The following is a 12,359-nucleotide window of genomic DNA, read 5'->3' as shown; positions in this document are numbered from 1 at the left end:
GGCTATCAATTATAAATAATATATTTTAATTAATTAATTCATTCATTCATTCATTCATTTATTTAGAATGTAAAGTGGCAAAGTACAAAAATATTTCCACTTCTATCTTCCTGATAGGTGGAAGACATATGGTACCAGTTGTCACGCAGTGGAATTGTATTACTCTGTACTGTACTGTGATGCACATTGGCCTGGACAATTATTCCAAGATTCACCTCAATGAGACTCTGTTTCAAAGCCTGCTTTGAATATAGATATATATCCTATAAAGAAGTAACTTCTGTTGTTTCAGCTTAGTTCAGGAAAATCTCCAGGCATTGATGGTTTGCATTCTGAATTTTAAGAACACTTTTGGCATTGTATTGGCCAGGATCTTTATGAGGATTTACATAAAATTGTAGTAACAAATATAATACATTGACTGTCTTGTCAATGTACATTTTTTTAATTGTTGTCTAAAAAGGGGAATATATCTCTTTTGAAAAACTGGAGACCAGTCGCTTAATTTCCCTGGATCAGAAAAAAAGCTTTTTGGGTTCATGAGTGGACACTGAGAGCTCTCGGACTGGAGTGGGTTCATGGGTGGACTCTGAGGGCTACCAGACTGGACCGGATTCATGAGTGGACTCTGAAGGCTCTCGGATTAAAGCAGACTATTGAGTGGACTCTGAGAACTCCTGGACTGGAGTGGACTCTGAAGGCTTCCGAACTGAAGCATGTTCTTGAGTGAACCCATGGAATGGAACAGTCTCTGTGATCACTAGTGCTGAGGCTCTTGAGAAACCAGCTGCTCTGGCCGAAAACAGTGGTCAATCTGCCAAATTAGAGATCAGCCCCAGATGTCTTTTACAGTAAAAGTGCCTCCAAGTGCATTTTCACAATGACCGGGAACACAGGAATGGCATCCGTGGCCCTGTCCCAAATGGAACACGTCATGTGCACTTTTGGACTTACGGATTTACAATGGCTGCCGCGTGCATGTGTTCATTAAGTCCACGAGACCATAGGTTGTACCACTCTCAGAAGGGTGCTTGCGACAGTGTTAATTTTGCCATGTATTTTTGATTTAGTCTTTATTTTATGATGAAAATTCTTAATAGTCTTAGTCACATTTTAGTCATTTGAGTCTTTCATAGTTTTAGTCTAGTTTTAGTCCAAGAAAAGTAATTGCATTTTTGTCAACTTTTAGTCAAACAGCAATTAGCTGCAGTAGGTGGCCATCCATAATGATGGTTCTACTGCTGAACTTGCCACAGCCGCCGCGTCTGCAAAGTGCATTTGCAACTTTTCACCGCTGAGTGGTGCTTTAACCTCAAGTTATCAAACAAGCGCATTAAAGTACATTTTTGCCTTATAGTGCGGAAAATATGGTAATATGAATTATGTGTTATATTATTCAAAATAAATTGTGGTTCACTTTGCATCGGAGCATTAAAAGTGGTAGTCTATTTTAATGAGCTAGGCTTGCGTGTTTTATATATATATTTTTTCTTTATATTAGTAAAACGTGAGGCACTGTATAATCTTGCTGTCATTATTTAGGCCTAATTAAAACAACAAATTAGTCAATTAAACCTGTACGATTTAGCGAAATCATTGAAACCTGTTAATAATAAAATGTCCTCACGTTTAAACACAAGTTCTCTCATTATAATGATCAAAATGCACACAGTGTAAAAAAAGAGCTTCATTAATTGATAACTTCAGTGATTATAAAGGGAGTCTTCTTTACTTTAAACTAAAGCGCTTTAAACTAAATACTTTGCGTCAAAGCAACTGAACAACATTCATTAGGAAAACAGTGTGTCAATAATGCAAAATGACAGTTAAAGGCAGTTCATCATTGAATTCAGTGATGTCATCTCTGTTCAGTTTAAATAGTGTCTGTGCAATTATTTTCAATCAAGTCAATGATATCGCTGTAGATAAAGTGGCCCCAACTAAGCAAGCCAGAGGCGGCAGCAGCAAGGAACCAAAACTCCATCGGTGACAGAATGGAGAAAAAAACTTGGGAGAAACCAGGCTCAGTTGGGGGGCCAGTTCTCCTCTGACTGGACGAAACCAGCAGTTCAATTCCAGGCTGCGGCAAAGTCAGATTGTGCAGAAGAATCATCTGTTTCCTGTGGTCTTGTCCCAGTGGTCATCTGAGACAGGGTCTTTACAGGGGATCTGTATATGGGGCTCTAGTTGTCCTGGTCTCCGCTGTCTTTCAGGGATGTATAGGTCCTTTCTAGGTGCTGATCCACCATCTGGTCTGGATACGTACTGGATCCGGGTGACTGCAGTGACCCTGTGATCTGGATAAAGACTGGATCTGGTGGCTACGGTGACCTTGGAATAAGAGAGAAACATACTAATATTACGAATTTTTGGATATTAAAAGCATATTAGTATGTTATGTGTAAGCCATATTTTTTTTTCAGCGTTGTGAGTCTTTTATCACAGAACAGTAAAAAATGTTCATAGTTATAGACATTAGTTTAAACTCAATAAATATAAACAACCTATAATGCATTTTACTTCTAGGTTTGTATAATAAGCTGCTCAAGCAAGCGGCAAAATATTTAAACACAATAATTAGCCTACTTTTCTTGTTAAAATATTTGAAATTAAAACTCCACAGACAGAAACAGACTTATGCCTTTTGCATTTAAATCTTTATCACAAGCAATTCCACGGGTCTTAATGAACTTATTTTTTTTTTTGTCTCCATAAAAGTGAATATATATATATATATATATATATATATATATATATATATATATATATATATATATATAAACCTAGCCAAAAAACCATGTGTTGCGTGTGAAACACAGCTTTAATTAGTATACATTTATTGTGAAATGACTGTATTTCCGTTTTTTAATCCGGGTTAATTTTTCCCGCGAAGAATGTGCTTTCACTTTAATTCAGCGCCTGCAGCACGGCAAAAATAGCCTCGGTACGTAAATGATCACTGCACTGCTGCAGACACACCGCTTCTTGAATGCACTGACGGACCGCAACCTCGTGCAGTATGAATGCTGGAATCCATTAACATGGGTGCGTAAAAGCTGCAGACGGAGTATGTGTGAAACAGGCGTTATAACGTAACACCAGAGCACTACTGTGTTTACCCTCACCACGCCTTCAGTCGCTGCTTAGAAGTGAAACATTGTAAAGGGTCCGTCTGAAACAGTGTCGAGCAGCCACGGCACAGCATAACATTCGTTCTGAACATTGAGTAATTAAATACATCGGTATGGTGGTATATTAAAAATTTATATCGCAATGAAAATATACACCGGTTTTCGGTATGAACCAGTATACCACCCAGCACTAGTTCTACCATACTTGTAACAAGAAGTAGAGTTTACAATTTTGGCTATATGAAGTTTGCACAAAACTAAATAATGCTCGGAAATATCATCACTTGGTTGCATAATTTCAACACTATCAACATCAATTCCATGTGACAATATTAAATCTAGAGTATGATTTCGACAATGCGTAGGTCCTGAAACATGTTGTCTAACCCCGATAGAGTTCAGAATGTCTATAAATGCTGATCCCAATGCATCTTTTTCATTATCGACATGAATATTAAAATCACAAACTATTAAAACTTTATCTGCAGACAGACCTAACTCTGTATACAGTAGCCAGTACAAACATCACAGGGGATTTATCATTAACATTAGTTTCTTTGGATAATGTTATTTGAAGCACCATTACTTCAAACTAGTTATACTTGAAGCCTGCCCTATGAGAAATCCTGAAAACGTTATTATAAATTGAAGCAACTCCTCCCACTTTGCCTTTTAGACATGGCTCATGTTTATAACAGTAATCTTGGGGGGTGGACTCATTTAAAATAATGTAATCATTAGGTTTTAGCCAGGTTTCTGTCAAACAGAGCACATCTAGATTATGATTAGTGATCATATTATTTACAAAAAGTGTTTTCATAGAAAGGGTTCTGATATTCAATAAGCCAAACTTTATCATTTGTTTATCCATATTGCATCTGTTTTTTGTTTGTTGAACCTCAATTATATTGTTACTCTTTACTTGGTTTGAAAGTTTTTTGTATTTTCTAGTTCGGGGAACAGACACAGTCTCTATAGTGTGATATCTAGGTGAAAGAGTCCCTATGTGCTGAGAATTAACTGACCTCTGTGACATGTGGCAGCTAGCAGACAGTCGGTTTAGCCAATCTGTCTGCTTCCTGACCTGGGCCCCAGTTAGTCAAGTACAAACTCTAGTTAATCTCCCAGTTAGTCAAGTACAAGACTATTTTCCATATTTCTAGAGAGAAGAGCGGCGCCACCCCAGGAGGGATGAAGACCATCTCTTTTCAAGAGGTCAAGTCTGCCCTGTTGTCCAATTGTCTATGAAACCTATGTTATTCTGTGATCTAACTAGATCACTTTCATCAGGTTTCTCATTGGGTGCATCACCAAGTGGGGAGAACGTGTTTAATGTTTTGATTGGAACAGAAGAGCGGTGTTTTGACCCACGACTATGCTGCCTTACTGTCACCCAGTTGCCCTGCTGCAGGGGCTCTGTTGCCGGAAGCAAACAATGTACAGGAAACAATGAGCTAGATGCATCCAAAGCCGTATCTAGAGCCCTAACATTCTTACTATCCTCTTTCTGTCAGCCTAACTATGTCCCTGCATTTATCACATGTGAATCCCTCATCAGCGACAGAGATAGATAAACTGTATATGTGGCAAGAGGTGCAAATAACAATAGCAGGAGAAGCCATTACTCACTGTGCTTGATGAAATATTCTTACCACAGTTGTTTGAAGAACTTTTGAAAAACTGGAGCAAGAGAGAGGAGAGGAGAAAAGAAAACAGCTATAGGTTCGAATGAAAACTCTAATGACAAGCTAACGAGTGCTAATGCAACGCAGGTGTACTGCACTCACAGATATAATATAAAAGTGAACGATCAAAATTAATCTGATAAGATTGATCGATAATATCAGAAATATGGTGTGAATTAATTTATATTTTGTCACTTTAAAAAAACAGAACGTGATAGTAAGATAATCTTTATCTTAATCTAGGAAAAAAAAAAACAGCTACACGGAGCTACTATCAGCAGCAGCAAGGCCAGCAGGAAGCAGAGAAAACACTGTACAACAGCGACACCCGCAGTCAGGGTGTGGTGTGGTGAAACAATGCAATCGACACAAATGTTATTTGAAGTGCAGTACTTTCAAAAGGGGATTTGTTATAGTTTGATCGCTGCCATATAGACATCAGTGTTTATATCTGAACTATAAACTTTATCACAGTATTTCTGTGATAATATAAATGACTGTAAGACAGAAATATCACTGTGTACTTGAAAAGACCGTTTGTGAAGATGTTTTTTTTTTTAACCAAACATGGTAACTGCTCTCTCTGTGTCAGCGGCAGTGCGAACACAGATTTGAATGATCCGGTAAGACTTTGTCAAAGGTTTAACCAGGCTCGGGGAATCGTTGTCATTTAGAAATGAGATAAAGAGGGTGTCTGAATCTGATCATCTCTGTGCTCTCTGCTCTGCGTCGAGTCTGAATCTGACCACTAAAACTTTAATATTAAATGGTTCATTTTATATTATTATAAAAATGGCTGATGATTTAAAATATAGACCCGAACACGTACAGGTCCCGGGTTGACGAGTCTCAGGTGCACTGTGTAGACCTCTACTCTAACGTGCAGCATTTATTCTTATTTGTCTACATATTTTATCTTCACTACAAATCTTGTTTAGTTTTATTTTGGATAATTGCATGTAAAAAAAAATGATTTACTTGTAATGCATATGCAAAATGTGAATTATTATTCACATTCAAGTGTTTGTGTGAAAATTATTAATCCGCAAGCATGAAATGGAGGTGCTCTCTGGATCACTTGAATTTTTTCCTGATAATGAAATAACTTAAAATTGGGGTGTCTCCCATTGATGAGAAATATATCTACAGAAAGCTTGAAATGTCTTTTAAACGCATCAGTTCAAAACTAAATCATTATGTAGGCTAATCTGTGAAGGTTGCATTTCTCTCTAAAGGCCTGTCCATGTGGAGAGAGCCAGCACTATGAATTTCATATTGCAGCAGACAAGAAAACATTTGTTTATTAATAAATAATTAAAATGTCTCCTTTTCACAATTATTAGGCCACTTCTGCCTGTGCTTTGTGGCGAACTTAAGTACGGAATAAATTAAGGCTCATTATGGATTATAGATGTAAATTTAATATAAACCTGTGATTAGTTGAATAATGCAACGAATAATGACAAATGAACGACTAGTAGCTAGAAAAATCTTACGTGGGGGCAGTCCTATTAAATACTCTTTAGACATCTCTGTTGAAGTTTTTAAAGCAATTTATATGCATTTGTATAAATTATTATTTCAAAACGGTCTGTAAAGGAGAGGTGTAAACATATGTTTTTCCTCTTAAACACAAAAAAAAAAAAAATGATATATTATGTATTGAGAATGGCCAACCCTTCTCTGCAGATATTGTGCTTCTGGTTTGTGCATTTTATATCACATAAAGTCTACAAAATATAATGTATTCCATAACACTAGTGTTTTTGTCATGTCTGTAATGCATGTAACGCAAGCCTATAAAACATGTTCATAGACGGATGTTCATAAGACACTGTCCATATGAAAGAGTAAGAAATTCACACCTTTATTTCGACCCCCACAAGCTATACAGAATTACCCCCATAAAACAACAACCCCCACCAGCTGAACTGAATTCGGTCTGGTTTTTGGCTGCAAGGAACAGTTTGTTGTCATGTTACTTGGTTGAAATATGCCTACACTCACAGCAGCCGTACACTTTTTATTCATTATTTTCTCGCAGCCCATATTATTATTTTTACTAGACCAAAATAATAACAAATTATCAATTAATAATTAATCTCGCAAAAATCATTGTTATTGGTCATCGTAGGCGTTTGAGGAAGGCTTTAAGACTAAGCGGAATCCTCCGTCAGTTGCTCCCGCTTCACAGCGAGCACTCGCGCTATCTGACTCAGCTTCATCATCCGCGGTTTGATTTTACAAAATCAGTTTGAGCGAATATAACTTATTGATCATGAGCCCAACATTTGGCTCTATGGTTGAAATAATATTTTAGTTCAAAACTTTTAAGTGCCATTTTTTTTTATTTACTTTATTGACTAACTTTTCATAAAATTACTTACCTAAATTACTACCCCAATTCTATAATGGTCAAATTTATTCAGGCCAATGGCATTTTTTATGACATTTGTGAAATTGGACACAAATGCAGAATGAGCAGACAACGGTATTTTATTAAACAAAACATAGACTGGAACAGCTGGGGGAATATGCAGTGAAACAGTTCAAACAGATGGGCAGGGCAGACAACAATACAGGCAGGAGGAATGACCACTGAGACAGTTCGAGATGACCACGGGCTCAAGCACAGAGTAGGCAGCTCCAGAGGAAGGGCAAGGCAGACACAGGAAACCCGTAGTTTCAAGTGAAACTCAAATGTCACCAGTCTAGTCGCCAGGTAGAGACTCAAGAGACCAGAGACTTGACATGTGAGAGAGGTGAGCCACTTCCAGGCAGTGGGGTACAGTGGACAGGAAATCTGAGTGTGGGCAAGACAGGACAATACACAAAAACAAGCAAGACTCAAAAAAGACAATTGAAAACAAAATTAGAACGAAGCAAAAGAAAACCAAAGCTATCCAAAGATATAATCCAAGAGTAAGAACAAAAAAAAAAAAAAAACCCAAAACTGGAATTACTTAAACAAGAATATATGAAAATCTAAATCAAATGAGAAACAAAATTAGATTAGAATACACACACAAAAAAAAATCCTTTCTTTTAAACTAGACAAAACTAAAGACCAAAAAGGATATACATAACTAGATAAGAGATCAAAAGTAATGATCAAGCTCAAAGGGATAAATTCTGGGCCAAGAGACAAGTAAACACCAAAAACCAAAAACCAGCAGAGACACAAGGACAGAGAACCCAATATATAGAGCAATACACATGAGGATCAGGTGAAAACAATCAAGCAGACAAGGGCTAAACAAGGGGGCTTATTTTTAGAATAATTGTTGCCTACATAAATGGGTGAATCAATATAAATTTTAACTGCAGGCAGATATAGGCCTATATTATTGTATATGACAAATATTTGGATCGTCCCTTATTCTTTCCCTTATTTTCTTAAAGAATAAATACTTAATTTCTTCAAGAATAAACAAAGTATATCTTCTTGGGGTGAATTATGTCTCAGCGCGAAGCAAACAGTAAAATAAAATAAAAAACTTGTTTCGGGCTGCTCTCTTTAGGGTACAAGTGTGCTCATCATACCACGGTGTCAGACTGTTTTCCTTAATCTTCCTTAAGCATAAAGGAGCAACTGTATTTAAAATTATAGAAAAGAGAGAGTCCATAGTTTCTGTTAAATCATCAAGTTATTCTGAGTTTTTGGATATGCTAAGAAATTGGGATACATCAGGAATCACCCATTCTTATACACATAACATTCTTATATTCATACAAAATGCTGCATCAAGCAAATTTGTAAGGGAAAATATGTAAATAATAAATTAACTCCATAACAGATTCCAAATAATAATGTGCTTAGAACTTTCCAATACAGCCCATTGCAAATGTTCTGCCAGTATCACATTGCAGTTTTATTCTTGCCAATATTTTAAAAAGTATCTTTATTTTTGGAAATTCATACGGTCTGTTTGTGAAGTAGCATCACCAGTGGGGATATTTTTAACCCCACCAGCAATGAAAATTAATTCAGTATGAATAAAAAGGTATTAGCAAAATTAAGTTGGTCTAATTCACAGTTCCTGAATATTGTACCTCTTCAACATGATTATAATTAACCACATAATAATTATGTAATATCTTGTGAAGTAATGCATGGTAACTAAAGTTAGCCATGTGCTACATCATAACTGCTGGTACGTGTATTTTATAATATGTGATGTCTCATGTCATGGTGAGTCTTAATTATTTCTCTTTATGTCTTTTTTCTTTTCTCCTGTGTTCCTCAGGTATAACATGTTTATTGTCATGTACCCCTTGGGAGTAATTGGAGAACTGCTGACCATACATGCCTCCTTACCGTATGTGCGGAGATCTGGCATGTATTCCCTGAGGCTCCCCAATAAATACAATGTTTCCTTTGACTACTACTACTTCTTGATCATCGCCATGCTGTCTTACATCCCATGTAAGCACTCAACTCACAATAAAACATCTACTTGCATGCTACCATTTCCTCGTTGGGGGTTGCCACATTTCTGTCACAAGACCAGCCGAATCAGTCTTTATCATGTAATCCTTGCTCTACTGTTAGAAGTAATAAACTGACCATGTCTGACTGCTAATAGAGTGGTGTAAATATAAAATGGACACACTGATATCCCAAACTGTCCTGTCTAATTAGTTATTAGATACATACAGTATACAGTGGCATGCAAAAGTTTGGGGATCCCCTTGCAGAATCTGTGAAAATTGTAACAATTTTAACTAAATAAGAGAGATCATTATAAATGCATAATATTTTTTTATTTAGTACTGCCCTGAGTAAGATATTGTACATAAAAGATGTTTACATTTAGTCCACAAGACAAAAAAAAAGAAAAATGCTGAAATTATTAAAATAACCCCATTCAAAAGTTTGGGAATCCTTGGTTCTTTATACTGTGTTACCTGGATGATCCACGACTGTCTTTCTGTTTTGTGATGGTTGGGCATGAGTCCCTTGTTTGTTCTGAACAGTTAAACTGAGCACTGTACTTCAGAAAAGTCCTTCAGGTCCTGCAGATTCTTCAGTTTTCCAGCTTCTTTCGCATTTTTTTTTTTTTGTTTGTTTGTTTTTTGAGCCGTTTTCTCATTTTCTAATTTCAATGTTAAATAAAAAAAATATATGATCAAATGATACACAGATTGATACCCAACCCTAGTCTTAAGTAGCATTGGGTATATTTGTAGCAATAACAAAAATATGGGTCAAAATTATAGATTTTTCTTTTATGTCAAAAAACATTAGTATATTAAATAAAAATCATGTTCCATGTAGATATTTTGTAAATTTCCTACTGTAAATGCGTCAAAAATAATTTTTTGATTAGTGATATGTATTGCTAAAGACTTAATTTCAACAGCCGAAGTTGATTTTCTCAATATTAAGGTTTTCTAATAGTTGTATCAGCCAAATATTGGCTTGACATATACAACGATACACCAATGGAAAGCTTATTTGTTCAGCTTTCAGATGATATATAAATCTTAATTTTGGCCTTGACCCTTATAGTCAAATATCATATTTGTATATTCCGTACTTTATATTTAAAAAAAAAATATTTCATAGCATTGTTATTGTGAACTTAAGTGCTTTCATGTCACCTCTATGCCTCAACTGTCTGTAAATATACCTAAATGCAACTTAGGTGTTCTTCTGTGCATCTATAGTGCAAAGATTAATTTTGTTTATTTATTTAATTTGATTGGCAACTTGTGTTTCCTAATTGTGTCTTATTATTCTAAATTGAATGTGTTGTTATAATAATAATAATAATAATAATAAAAGTGTGTAAATATAATTACAAAGGGTGTCAATGTTTAGAGGGAAAATGAAATGTTTAATATTATAAATATTTAAAGTTACCCCAATTTAGAGTCCTATGAACCTTGTTTTAAGTGACCTGAAAATAAATGATATACTGTAAAGGAAAGTGAGCATTCCCTCTCACTTTAAAGTGGCCAATGAATAATGATACTCTCTCACACACACACACACACAAACTCCTGTTATAATCAAAGAAACTGTCTGCAGACTGCACTGCAAAATATATTTTCTCTGTGTGATTCAAATGTAATCTTTTCTGCAATTATTACTTTATGTAATAGTTAAATTTGTGTATATAATATCTTGTGGGATGGTGTTAAAACTTTGAAATTGAGAGGTTAATGAAACAGCCTCTGATTATAATAGTTTGCAAAGATATTTTACTTTACTTTTTTGTCTGTTTCTCTTTTAGTGTTTCCTCAGCTGTACTTCCACATGCTACGTCAGAGGAGGAGGGTACTTCATGGAGAAATCGTAGTAGATAAAGAAGAGTAGAAATATGAGTAAAAAAAAAATTAAATAACGGCAGCCATTAGTTATTTAAGAAAAGTTTCTGGTCAAAATAAGAAGCTGAAACATTAAATACAAATTAATTCTACAATTATTAGTTGCAGTATAAATTATTAGTAGAACCTTTCCTAAGGTTCACTACACTTTCCAGCTGTGTTTTGTTTCACAAGGTTGGAATGACTTCAAACATCAAAAGAGATATGAACCAATGGACACCCCAGTGTTATAGGTAATCACAGATCTGCACTCCTTAACATTTTCTGCACCCAGTTAAGATGCCCCATCTGTTTTAACAAAGAGTCACCAACTAGGATCTAGCTTTACAAACAATTATCTATACCTATTGTGATTTGTGTAATTATATAGATACTATGGTAAACTATTCTGCAAATTTTATGTCTTCATTTCTTTTTTTTTTCTTTTTTTTTTCTAATTTATGTTCTTGGACTGATTAGGGATTAATTGATTTATTTTACTTTATCTTATCTTCTACATCTAAATGATTAAGGTGTTGTTACAATTGACCGCAAATTAGCAAATTAGCTAGATAGTTAGATGTAACTATCATATATAACCCCCCACTACACACACACACATTAACTACGAATTGGTATTAACAGAAAAAAAAAAACGTAATTAAAATACAGTAGGAATACATTCTACAAGGGTTTTATCTGTTTAGTTTTTGTGAAAACTACTGCTATGAGAATATCTAGTTATCATATCAATGTTCATATGTTTAACAAGCTTGCAAAGTCAAAAATCTGAGACCTGAAATATGAGTGTGACTTTGTCCCAACATTCGGATGTTTCACAGAAGTTTGGACAGAAAGTTAACGTAATTAAAATACAGTAGGAATACATTCTACAAGGGTTTTATCTGTTTTGTTTTTGTGAAAACTACTGCTATGAGAATATCTAGATATCATATCAATGTTCATATGTTTAACAAGCTTGCAAAGTCAAAAATCTGAGACCTGAAATATGAGTGTGACTTTGTCCCAACATGCGGATGTTTCACAGAAGTTTGGACAGAAAGTTATATATATATATATATATATATATATATATATATATATATATATATATATATATATATATATATATATATATATATATATATATATATATATATATTACTTTCCGGATGCACTATGATTATCTTTGTTGCTTCAGTGTTTACAATCCAAACTAGAGTAAATAAAC

At 35.0% G+C, this 12,359-nt stretch overlaps 1 protein-coding gene across 1 annotated transcript in view; it reads left to right on the top strand.

Moving 5' to 3' along the window:
* Nucleotides 1-12,024, top strand: part of hacd1 (3-hydroxyacyl-CoA dehydratase 1) — a 55,688-nt gene extending 43,664 nt beyond the window's left edge. The window contains exons 6-7 of the mRNA XM_052560468.1: nucleotides 9,064-9,242; nucleotides 11,056-12,024. Coding sequence (XP_052416428.1) covers nucleotides 9,064-9,242; nucleotides 11,056-11,138 — 262 coding nt within the window. The 3' untranslated portion in view covers nucleotides 11,139-12,024. The remainder of the gene's footprint in view (nucleotides 1-9,063; nucleotides 9,243-11,055) is intronic.
* Nucleotides 12,025-12,359: the final 335 nt, after the last annotated feature.

Source organism: Carassius gibelio, chromosome B7 (assembly GCF_023724105.1).
Source record: "Carassius gibelio isolate Cgi1373 ecotype wild population from Czech Republic chromosome B7, carGib1.2-hapl.c, whole genome shotgun sequence".
Taxonomy (NCBI): Eukaryota; Metazoa; Chordata; class Actinopteri; order Cypriniformes; family Cyprinidae; genus Carassius; species Carassius gibelio.
This window is presented reverse-complemented; position numbering and strand designations above follow the sequence as displayed.